Genomic DNA, 12,955 nt, shown 5'->3' on the forward strand with positions numbered 1-12,955 from the left:
AAATCATAGAGATACAAAGCAGATTAGTGGTTGTCTGGGGCTGTGAGTGGAAACAGGCATTGACTGTAAAAATGCACGAAGTATCTTTCAGGGATGATGGAAATGTTCTAAAACTGGATTGTGGTGATAGGTGCACAACCCTATAAATTTACTAAAAAACATGAATTACACACTTAAAATGGGTGAATTTTATACTTTATACCCCAATAAAGCTGTTTTTTTTAAAGCATATATTCACAAAAGTAATAGAAGAAAACAAAGTAGGAAAGGCCTTGAAGTAAAGGAGGTTTTTTAAACTGACCTGAAATCCAGAAGCCATGAAGAAAAGATGGGTAAATTTGACTACCCAAAACAAAATAAAAGAGCAAATAACCAAAAAAATCCGACAACTATGCATGGCAAATTATACCATAAGCTAAATCAAAAGACAAACTGGGAGAAATATTTACAATATATACGACAAAAGACTAATCTTCCTATAAAGAGCTCCTAGAAATCAATAACAACAATCCAAAAGGAAAATAGGCAAAGGATTATGAACTGCTAGTTCACGGAAAATGAAATAAAAACAACTTCAAAATCATATGAAAATATGTTCAACCAAACTGAAAATGAGGGAAATACAAAGTAAGACTGTCCTGAGATACTACTTTTCATTTATTAGAATGGCGAAGATCTAAAAGTCTGAAAACACACAATGCTGGTGAGACTACAGGAAAAAGTTACTCTCACTTTTTTGTGGGGGCTGGGGAGAACAATGTAAATATATTACCTATTTAAACTATTCATTAAAAACCAAGAAGAGGGGGACTTCCCTGGTGGCGCAGTAGTTAAGAATCTGCCTGCCAATGCAGGGGACATGGGTTCGAGCCCTGGTCCAGGAAGATCCCACATGCCATGGAGCAACTAAGCCCATGCGTCACAACTACCGAAGCCCACGTGCCTAGAGCCCGTGCTCTGCAACAAGAGAAGCCACTGCAATGAGAAGCCTGTGCACCGCAACGAAGAGTAGCCCTGGCTCACTGCAACTAGAGAAAGCCTGCGTGCAGCAACGAAGACCCAACACAGCCATTAATCAATCAATCAGTCAATCAATAAGTTAAAAAAAAAAACCCGGAAGAGGGAGTTCATGAACTTATTTTAACTACCTTGTCTTTCTGAGTCACTTGGCACTTGATTAACTTTCTTCTAACTTCCTCATCCCTTGGTTTCTATGTCACCGACCTCAGACCCTGACCTGACCTCTTCTCTGACATCCCATTAAATATAAGTGTTCTAGGAGTCAACCTTTGCCCTTTTCTCTTTCCATTCTGCACGCAATCTTGTCTATTCATGGTTTCAATTACAACATATATGCTGATGACTCCCAAATCTCTTCTCCATACCAGACCAATTATATCCAATTGGTAAGTATATCCAATTACTTACTGAAAATCACCTAGATGTTACACAGACACCTTAAATTCAACACATCCAGAGCTGAACTCAATCCTTTTCCTCAAATCTCTTCCTCCTTCCACATTCTCTTGGTGATTAGTATCACCATCCACTCAAGTCCTCTAAATTTTATCTCCCCAACATTTCTCACATCCATCCCATTGGCTTTATTTCTATGACTATTGCCTTACTTCATGTCTCATCTCCTCTTACCCAGACTACTGAAACAATCTGAGAGTCCTACCTCTAGACTTGTATCCTTCTAATTCATCCACCTATATATAATTACTGTTCGCAAAGTGAAAATAAAATTATTGAGGTGTCTGCTCAAAAACTTCTCTATCTATAGGATAAATTCTGAACCTCTGAGTATACAGGGCCTTCCATGATCTGGCTCTTGCTGTCCTCTCCACTCCTATTTCTTGCTACAAGTGATATTCTAGGCTTAAACCATAATTTAGCTTGTAATGCAGAATATCAGTCCTTAACAATGCTACTACATGTAGCAATAACTGCATAACCAATCAAAACGAAAAGTTACATATTCTTAATAAGTCTAGATGATTAAAATAAAGTTAGGGGGCTTCCCTGGTGGCGCAGTGGTTGAGAATCTGCCTGCCAATGCAGGAGACACGGGTTCGAGCCCTGGTCTGGGAAGATCCCACATGCCGCGGAGCAAATGGGCCCGTGAGCCACAACTACTGAGCCTGCGTGTTTGGAGCTTGTGCTCCGCAACAAGAGAGGCCGCGATAGTGAGAGGCCCGCGCACCGCGATGAAGAGTGGCCCCCGCTTGCCACAACTAGAGAAAGCCCTCGCACAGGAACGAAGATCCAACACAGCCATAAATAAACAAATAAATAAATAAATTAAAAAAAAAAATAAAGTTAGGTTCCCTGTCTTAGTAAGACAATCATCAGCTTCTAGCAATTCCAACTTAGAAGAGGCTCATTCTGCGTTTTTGACAGTTTCCTATCCCTGAGGACTCCTGTAGCAAGAGGAATAAGACCACTAGAAGCAGTATGCTTTTGGTGGCAGGGCCTACTTGAGGGCTCAATTAGCTCTAGAGCTTTCTATCATAAAGGTCCATGGGGACCTTGATTGGCCCAGCATTCACAGAGTAAACATGTTCACTATATTGATGATATCACAGTGACTAGACTGGGTGGTTGAACCTCATGACCTAGACACCTTGGTAAAACACATATGTGGCCAGAGTGTGAGAAATAAATCCCACAGAAATTCCTATCCGCATGAAAATTCTTGGAGTTCAGTAGCCCCAGTCATGTTAAGATATCCCTTCCAAGACGAAGAACAAGTTGCTGCATCTGGTTCCTGTTACTACTATGAAACTTAAAGCCTAGTGGACCTCTTTGGATTTTGGAGGCAACATATACCTCATTTGGGTGTGCTACTCCAATCTACTAACCTAGTAAACCAATTTTGATCCAGTTTTGAGGAGGGCTGTGCAACAGGTCCAAGCTCCCATACAAGCTATTCTATCACTTGGGCCATAAGACCCAGAAGATCTCATGGTAACCGAAATATCTGTGACAGATGGAGAGCCTCTGGCAGTCCTCTACGGGTGAACAACAGCTCAGGTCTTTGAATTTGGGGGCAAAGCTATGCTATCCTTTGGAGAACTATTCTCCTCCTCTGTAACAGCTTCTAGCTAGCCGCTGAATTCTAGTAGAGACTAAACCCTAGACCATGGATCACCAAGTTACCATATAACCTGAACTCCTCAGCATGAACTGGATGCTGCCAGATCCACCAAGTCATAAAGTTGGGCATTCACAGCAGTACTCCATCATCCATTGTAAGTAGTATATACAAGATTGGGCTCAAGCAGGTCCTGAAGACACAAGTAAGTTGTATGAGCAAGTGACTCAGATACTCATGGCTCCTACTCATGCTACATTGCTTCTTCTCTCTCAGCTTACACCTCTTGCCCCATGCGGAGTTCCCTATGACCAGCTGACTAAAGAAGACTTTAGGCCTGGTGTTTAGATGATGGTTCTACATGAACCATCTAGCACCAACTGAAAGTAGACAGCTGTGCCATGACATCCCCATTCAGCGTTCACCATAAAGGATTATGATGAAGGGAAATCCTCCCATGGGCAGAACTGCAAGTGATACAATAATTGTTTGCTTTTCCTGGACGGAGAGATGGCCACAGGTGTGGATTTACACTGATTCAAGAGTGACCAGCAATTTGGCTGGATGGCCAGGGACTTGGAAGAGACATCACTGGAAAGTTAGAGATAAGAGGTTTGGGGAAAAGGTATGTGGATGGAGCTTTCCAAGTAGGTACCTAGAATGTGAAGATATTTGTGTCCCACCAAAGAATTACCTCAGCAGAAGAGTATCTTAATCATCAGGTGGATAAAATTACCTGTTTTGTGGATGTCAGCGGCCTCTTTCCCTAGCCATCCATGTCTTACCCAATGGACTCATGATCAAAGTGGCTGTAGCAGCCAAGATGAAGGTTAGCAATGTGGACTTTCACTCACCAAGACCAATTTGGTTCTAGCCAATGATGAGTGCCTAGACTGCCAAGTGCAAAGACCAACAATGCCACCATTCCTGATTCTGGATCACTTCCATCATGGAAGGGGCAGCAATTTCTTCTATCTAGAATAGACTCTGTATATGGATCTATCTTCCTTGTCCTCAGTATTTCTGTCAAAACCACCATCCATGAACTTACAGAATGCCTTATTCCACATCATGGTATTCCATACAACACTGCTTCTGACCAGGTAACTTATAGGTAATTAAAGCACAACAGTGGGCACATCGTCATGAATTTCACTGGTCTTACTGTGTCCTCCATCATCTTAAATGGCTGGCCTGAAAGAACAGTGGAACAGTATGCATTATCAATTTATTGTCTCTCAGCACCAAATCCATCCTTCTTTGTGTTACTAGGCTGAGCCTATAAACAAGGGCACCTTTTCCAGTTGGCTCAATGATGTTAGGTTTTATTAATAAAGGCAATGCAGGGCCACTGCAAGGTGACAGAGAGTGGGAGGGGCTTCTCTTCCCATGGAGTGTTTTTATTTCACCCAGTAGCTAGTGGATCTGTGTACTGGAGGTCTGCTAGTACTCACCTCAGAGACCATCACAGACTGGCTCCTGCCCACACACACTCTGGCAAATTTCTCAACCTCCCAGCAGGCCACTTCTATGGACCAGCTCCAGCCCACTGCTCTGGCAAATGTCATTGCATGTCCCTGTGACAGCCACACCCTCTCCAAACAGGTCTACATCTCAGGTTAAGAAGGGGTGAAGGGGGTTGGAGGGAGGTATTTTGCTAGTTCTTTCTTTGTTCACTCCCTTATCCTAGAAGGTAATAACTGTTTTCTGCATACGCTATTTCTGAACACCTTAAGAGTCCTCTTTTACACATTTCAGTGGTTGAGCATCTTTTACCAGTTTACAATTCTTTGTATTTAATTTTTCCCTGTTCAATTACTGGTGTTGTTTCTATCCTCTGAGTGATACAAATGGCCTTTTGAGGACAGCTAGAGTACCAGCTAGACAGCAGCAACACTTTGTTGGGCTGGGATAATGTCTAATGTCCTCCAGTATGTGGTATATGCTCTTAATCAGCAACCAATTTCTTCTGTAAGTAGGATTCACCAGTCCAGAATTAAAGGGTGGGAATGGAAGTGACTCCTCCCACTACTACCCCTAATAATCTGCTAGTGAAATTTCAGCTTCCCAGCCTCATAGTTTTGGGTTCTGCTGGTTTAGAAGTTTTCATTCCTGGGAATTCCCTGGCGGTCCAGTGGTTAGGACTTGGCGCTTTCACTGCCATGGCCCGGATTCAATCCCTGTTCGGGGAACTAAGATCCCACAAGCTGCCCAGCGCAGCCAAAAAAAAGAAGTTTTCACTCCTAAAGGAGATTTCCTTCCACCAGGAGACACAGTGGTTCCATTAAACTGGAAGTTGAGTCTGCCCCCTTGCCACTTTGGGATACTCATGCCAGTGAACCAAAATGCAGGGAACGGGGTGGTTACTTACTGGCAAAGGGGATTGACCCTGACCATCAGAGAAAAACAGAGGTTTGTTACTACATAATGAGGGAAGTGAATATACAGGAATATAAAGAATCCTCTGAGGCCTTTCTTAGTACTTCCATGTCTTACAATAAAAGTTAGTGAAAACTATAACAATCCAGTTCAGGCAGGACTCCTCATGACATTACCCTTTAATAATCAAGGTTTGGGTCACGCCGTAAGGCAAGAAACTATGACCAACTTAGGTTCTTGCTGACAGCAAAAGGAATGTGGAATGGTTAAGAAGAAAGATGACAGCTACAACCATGTAGCCAATTACAGAAACAAAGGTAAGCTGCATATTAGACAGAAGTATAATCTTGCTTTTATCTTTATTTGAAAAGTGAAATATGATTAAAAGAGGTGTGTACATGCTGAGCTGACAAAGGGTAGACTATAATAGTTTTGAAAACTACAGTAGTTTTGCCAAATTGGCTTAGCTAGAACTAGGCTTCTCCAAACCCCCCTCCATGTATGGTTCTGAATTAGATTTGGCAAAAGAGAAATCTGCCCAAGACCTAGAAGGTGAAAGAGAAGCAGCTGCTATTATGCTGAAGGTCATTGTGGTTAGACATGGTGAGAGACAGACATTAAAGGCCTGGCAGAATCCAGTTTGTCCTCGCATTCCCCTGCTCCACATCCAGAAACGAGCTATAGAGGCAACAGCCTTCCACAGACTTCATCTACTCTCCTTTGGTGTGATTCCACTCCCATCAGCCAGATGTGGAATCTAGCCCCAGATTCCATGGCAAGCTTCCATCTACCCATAACAGTGCTACAGAAGAACTGGTTAGTGACATTCTGATTCTGCATCTCTGTTTTAGACTCCTGACTCATCCAGCTTCTCCTACAGTTGTATAAAATCTTATTCCTATAATAAATCCCTTAATTCTAAAATATTCATAGTGGTTCTGCTTCCTCACCTCCTTCCTTGAAGTCAGAAAAGACAACTCTTTTTTTTTTTTTTTTTTTTTTTGGCTACGCTGCGTGGCATGCAGGGTCTTAGTTCCCCGACCAGGGTTCCAACCTGCGCCCCCAGCAGTGGAAGCACAAAGTCTTAAACCACTGGACTGCCAGGGAAGTCTCAAAAGACAACTCTTTTGAAGAGTTATGGTCATAATTTCTGCTTAAGTGGAATTTGTCTTTATTTTTGGAGGCTTGTGCCATCTGGCATGAGAATAAATAATCATGCTTGTCTGTATATCCATAGAGAGAATACTATGGGGAAAAAAAAAAAAAACCCTAAAAAATATGAAGTATCTAAGAGCCATAACAAGTAAATGCCTAATCCTTACTATGGCACTGTATTCTAGATTTGCTCAAAGTTATACAGGATGAAGAATGATTTTTGGATGCTCAAGAAGAATATATTTGAGGACAGTAAGTGCAGTTTTTAACATAATTTTACTTGTGATTTCCTTGTGTGTATAATGGAGACTGATATTTCTACATTGAAACTTGGCAGTTTATTACTGAATTTTGATACCCTGCCAGTGATAAAGAGTTTCCTGATCCTAAACAAGACCAGATTAGTTTTCAGTAATCAAAAAAAGTAATGGATCTGTCCTCTGCACTGTATATACCTCCTATTCGCAGCACACTTACTCATATTAGGTCCCAAGTCTAGGAAAAATCTAGGCTTCTATGTGCTTCACCAGAAGGCCAATTCATTAAAAAAAAGTTACAAAAGATATCCGGAATTCAATCAGGTATCACTACAATAGCCATTAAGAGTTAAGTGAGCAGGACTTCCCTGGTGGCTCAGTGGTTAAGAATCCACCTGCCAATGCAGGGGACACGGGTTCGAGCCCTGATCTGGGAAGATCCCACATGCTGCAGAGCAACTGAGCCCATGCGCCACAACTACTGAGTCTGCGCTCTAGAGCCATTGAGCCACAACTACTGAAGCCCGCATACCTAGAGCCCATGCTCTGCAACAAGAGAAGCCACTGCAATGAGAAGCCTGCGCACCACAACAAAGAGCAGCCCCGGCTTGCCACAACTAGAGAAAGCGCGTGTGCAGCAACGAAGACCCAATGCAGCCATAAATTAATTAATTAATTAATTAATTAATTAATTTTTAAAAAGAGTTAAGTGAGGGACTTCCCTCGTGGCCCAGTGGGTAAGACTCCGCACACCCAATGCAGGGGGCCATGGTTCAATGCCTGGCTGGGGAAGTAGATCCCACATGCATGCCACAGCTAAGAGTCCACATGCCACAACAAAGATCCTGTGTGCCAAAATGAAGACCCAGCACAGCCAAAATATAAAATAATAATAAATAAATTAAAAAACAAACAAAAAAAGAGTTAAGGGATCCTAAGAGACTGAAAAACATAAAAAGAGGGACTTCCCTGGCGGTCCAGTGGTTAAGACTCAGCACTTCTACTGCAGGGGGCAGGGGTTCGATCCCTGGTCAGGGAACTAAGATCCCACATGCTGCGAGGCACAGCCAAAATATTAAAAAATAAATAAATAAATAAATAAATAAAAAGAAAGGATCATGCCAAGTCCTAAGGTCTTCAGATTTAGGTAGGAAAACATACAGATAATTAAAATCCAAAGAAATGCAAAATTCAATCAAGTAATGCAAAAGGCCTAAGGAGGAGCTAATAAAGCAAATTCTGTGAAAGTCAGATTAGTCCCATCAGGGCTCAAACATGGATCTAGTCACATGCTGGCCAATATCCTCTGATCATTAAGAATTCTCAGCAAGCAGAGAATTACACATGAAAGTAATATAAAAATTACTTGGCATGACATACTTATTTAGTGAATGAGCATCTTTTCACTCCAGGAAAATTTATAATTAAGAACAGAAATGCTTAAAGGAAATTATGTATAGTATTAATACTTTTATGTTAAGGGTGCTGTGCATATTTGGTATCTTAAGTTTTTGTAAAATTTAAGAGAATTTGGAATATTAAAGTAATAGGTCTGGTTTGTAATTCCAATTTAAAATGTACAATCAATTGTAGATTTATTATTTTATTTTATTTTATTATTATTATTATTTTAAATATAGATGCCAAATAATGGCATCCATTTTTTAAAAATTTATTTATTTATGTATTTATTTTTGGCTGTGTTGGGTCTTCGTTTCTGTGCGAGGGCTTTCTCTAGTTGCGGCAAGCGGGGGCCACTCTTCATCGCGGTGCGTGGGGCTCTCACTATCGCGGCCTCTCGCTGCAGAGCACAGGCTCCAGACGCACAGGCTCAGTAGCTGTGGCTCACGGGCCCAGTTGCTCCGCGGCATGTGGGATCTTCCCAGACCAGGGCTCAAACCCGTGTCCCCTGCATTGGCAGGCAGATTCTCAACCACTGTGCCACCAGGGAAGCCCAGATTTATTATTTTAATCAGAAAGCTTACTATTTATATCTTATATTCAAATGTTGAAACATTTAGGAGAACCTAAGCTCCAGATTTATAAAGATTATATAAGTATGCAGTGATGTTTGTTGAATAATCGATGTTCTTAAAAAGGAAATTCTTTAAATTTACAAGTTAAATTTAATGTTTCAACGATGTCTGTTTATAAATTAGCCCAAATATTCAAAGGCCCTTAAAAGTGATTGTTAAAATTTGCTAGACCTGGGAATTCCCTGGCGGTCCAGTGGTTAGGACTTGGAGCTTTCACTGCCGGGAGCCCGGGTTCAATCCCTGGTTAGGAAACTAAGATCCCACCAGCTGCTAGACTTTAAATAGGATAAGATTTGAAAACTGATTCTGAAAGGTTTAAGAACTTGGTTTTAAAATTTTAGCTTTTACAAATTGAATATTATGTTTTTAAATATAAGAATTCTAAACAGGCTTTTCTGCACACAAAGGTTACCTCAATGGGCATCAAGAAACTAACCTACAACCAGAGGTGTGCTGGAGCCAACCTGCTAAATTTTCAGGAATCTTGCAAGCTGGTTGTTAAACACAGTGTTATTAAAAATTAGTACAATTAAATTACTTTAAAAACAAAGTCAATAAATACTCTAAATCAGTTTCTAACTATTTTACTACATTTTACTATTATCTGTGTTCTTGAGATTATTTTTAAAATTTTACCTGTAAGGTGGAAATTACAGTTGCATGCTACCACATTTCTTCCTAATTCCACGTTCAGTGATGTCATGTTAGCAGCTTGAAATCAACCATGTTGGAAGTATTTACCACAGAAACAGGCAAACTACAAATCAGGGCTTCATGGATTAAGAAAAGCCTCAGGAACACTGTGCTCTGACACTACAGTAAAAGAGCCACACTGCAAAGGGGAGAAGACAAATAGAATAGTACATAACAGCTAAAAGGGCTTTAGAGATCACCTAATAGTCTAGGGAGTTCCACAAAGACTCAGAAATAATACAAGGGGAGTTCTGAAGACAGTTAAGTACACAAAGCTTGAATAGAACAATGTTCATATACACAGTGAAATGAAACAGGCAGGAAGAGTAAACTGGGACAAGACTGAAACAGTGAGAAATGGCAGACTGTAAAATGACTGGGACTTACTTCAAATGCTATTCTAAGGGGTTTGGACTTAACCTACAAGGCAGTGGGATCTACTGAAGGTTGGAGGGCAGGAGAGAAGACATTAATCTGGCAACAGTGTATTGGATGCCATGAAAGTAGTGAAATACTTTAATTTTGAAAACTGTGAAGCAGACAAAAATAAAAATTACATACCGTAAACAAAAGTCTTGAGTAAGGTGTTAAAAATCAATTAAAACTTGCAGCTCAAAAGAATACATACTCTGTGATTCCATTTCTATCAAATGCAAACCAGGGACTTCCCTAGTGGTCCAGTGGCTAAGACTCCATGCTCCCAATGCAGAGGGCCCGGGTTCGATCCCTAGTCGAGGAACTAGATCCCACATGCCACAACTAAAGATCCCTCATGCCGCCACTAAAGATCCCACATGCCGCAATGAAGATGCCGTGTGCAGCAACTAAGACCCAGTGCAGCTAGCTAAATAAATAAATAAATAAAATATTTTTTTAAAAAAGCAAACCCATCTATACTGACAAAAAAGCAAATCAGTGGTTGCCAAGTGCTAAAGAAATGAACTACAAAGGGATCTTGTGGGTGACAGAAATGTTCTGTATTTTGATTGTAATGGGTGTATATAACTGTAGAAACTTATCAACTGATACACTTTAAATGGATGGAGGTTTGTTTTTTCTGTTTTTTTTTTTTTTTGGCCACGCCGCGCAGCTTGTGGGATCTCAGTTCCCCGACCAGGGATCAAACCCAGACCCCATCCAGCGGAAGTGCGGAATCCTAACCACTGGACCACCAGGGAATTCCCCTGGATGGAGTTTACTGTACTAAACTATTCCTCTATGAACCTGATAGGAAAAAAAAATTACAACTCAAATTAATCAGACATTTGATGAAACTTCTAGTTTCCCTCTTTTCATCTAATTAGCTCTCGGTACCTACAGTCAGTAACAATTTTTCCCCCCAGATATTATTTGCAGGTAAAACCTCATTTCTAACTTTCCCTCATCCCATCCCCATGCTATCCAATCCTTCACATCCTTTCCTAACAATCTCTGGGAGGTTGCTCATTTTCTTCACTTGTATAATGGGAATAACATTATCTACCTCACAGGTATATAAAGCATTTCACACATAGCAAGAGCTCAAAATAGTTATTGTTTTGCCTTAGTCATTTTCTACATATTTATGCTCCTTGAAGGCAGAATCTGTCTTATCTATCTTTGCATTTCTCTAATTGTACTTAGCACAGGGTACAATAAACAGTAGGCCCAAAAGAAGAGTTTCTTCAAAGCAATGTCTCTGCACCTAGAAATTCAGATATGGATGAAAAAACACTATACAAGTGAGAATCTGAAACGTTTTGTGCAATTTGGGAAAAAAAATGATCAATTATGACTGAAGGAATTAGGAAACATGTCTAAGAAGAGGTGGCACTGAGCTAGCTAAGGTCTGAAGGGAAGTAAGGGGAAGTTGTATATCTTCTTCCCTAAATGGTAAATATAAATAGTGCATAATAGAAGTCCAAGAGAAAAACCTTTAATAGTGACATCAGGACAATTCTTAACATCAAAACACTGTAAAAAGGTCCGAGGCAAGCAAAAGTGGGCTCTACAGACACACTTGGTGTAGAAGACAAAAAGGAGCAACTTTTTCCAATGACTAAATAATTACAACAGTGTTCCCAGTACCATTTGGAATATGATCTGTAAGTTCAAGACGGAGTAAGGTTTAAGGACAAAATCAGGAGATGGAAGTTTCAGGATCCCTGTACCACTAACACTGGGAGGTATACCCGAGGATCCTGAGGTATACCTTAATGCTAAGCGGACTAAAGGGCAAGGAGAGTAACTGTTTCAACTCTGAACTCGGAGGTGGTTCAAGTAAGTCAGGACAGCCCGCTGAAACCCAGCTGTACTAGAAAGGTTGTAACGGGCTCAAAGTAGCCAAACGGCTTTTGTGGGGCCTTGCAACCGCCTTCCGGAGCATCCCAGAGTAGCGGTGAACTGCTAAACCTAGCTGCCGGAATCCATCGGAAGTCGCTGCGACTGGAGAAATCACGAGTTTGCCGCCTTACTAAGCCTAAAACAATAAACAACCCCAACTCCCACTTACAAAGAGCCCTACGGTTTCCACTGGCTTCCCTGCCTCAGAGGGGGCAATGGAACGTGAAGACCAGGCTTCCCGCTCCGCCCTTATAAGGCCCCGTATCAGCTAGCGGCTAAAAATAGGGGGCGGATAAAGCTACCTCTGTACACAGACTCCACAAAGAGATGGAATAATCCAGGCGTCCGACCCGCTCTGGCCCTCACACTGGGGCCCAGAGGTCCGCGGGGCACCGCACTGGCAGCGTCGAAGGGACAAGGGGAACAGTGGGCGGCCAACCTCACCTGCCGCTTGTTCATCCGCCGCACATCGTCCAAAAAATCTAGAGACAGCATGGCGGGGCCGGCGAGGGCACACGGGCAGAAAAGACGGCGAGATGTGACCGGCGGGAGGAACGGCTGGCGCACGGGCCAAGCTCTCACTGGACAGAACCCCAGGGTGCCCGCACTTCCGCTTCCGGAGCGGAACCGGCGCGGCCCCGCCCCTTCGCCGGGGCGAGCAGACAAAGGGTCTCGCGACCATCCTAATCCAGCCTCCTGGCCTGACCTCGCTGTAAGAGGGCTCTCGTACCCCGAACCTCGTTTGCTGAGAACAGAAAGAAGCCCACTTCCCTCTCTCAGCCCCGTGGCCCCACAAGGAGGCCGCCACTCGGGGTTAGATAGGAGGCCGCCCTGCAACTTCCAGAAGGCGGGCCCTGGTGCACGCCTGGCCAATAGGGAGCCGTGTTTCTGGAGTCTGAGGGCAGAAAAGGCCCCTGAGCGGCCGGCGCGTTCAAGCCCCGGTCGTGGGTCTGGGTGTGGCCCTAGATGTGTCGCCACGCCTTGCTTCCTCTGCTGTGGCCGGTCTCCTGCGCTAC

The 12,955-nt window shown here is 42.5% G+C and overlaps 1 protein-coding gene across 9 annotated transcripts in view; it reads right to left on the reverse strand.

Moving 5' to 3' along the window:
* The window catches only part of SEC11A (SEC11 homolog A, signal peptidase complex subunit), a 55,287-nt gene extending 42,660 nt beyond the window's left edge, over positions 1-12,627 (reverse strand). For 2 of the 9 annotated variants that reach the window (XM_082388430.1, XM_082388435.1), the window contains exon 1: positions 12,384-12,555. In XM_082388430.1, coding sequence (XP_082244556.1) covers positions 12,384-12,434 — 51 coding nt within the window. In that variant the 5' untranslated portion in view covers positions 12,435-12,555. Of the gene's footprint in view, positions 1-3,162; positions 3,186-4,148; positions 4,292-12,383 lie in introns of those variants that run through there. The other 7 variants (XM_082388434.1, XM_082388437.1, XM_082388431.1 and 4 more) reach the window with 7 other exon arrangements.
* Between the last annotated feature and the right edge of the window lie 328 nt (positions 12,628-12,955).

The sequence above is a fragment of the Balaenoptera borealis genome (assembly GCF_965194805.1).
Source record: "Balaenoptera borealis genome assembly, chromosome: 3".
In the NCBI taxonomy this organism is placed as follows: domain Eukaryota; kingdom Metazoa; phylum Chordata; class Mammalia; order Artiodactyla; family Balaenopteridae; genus Balaenoptera; species Balaenoptera borealis.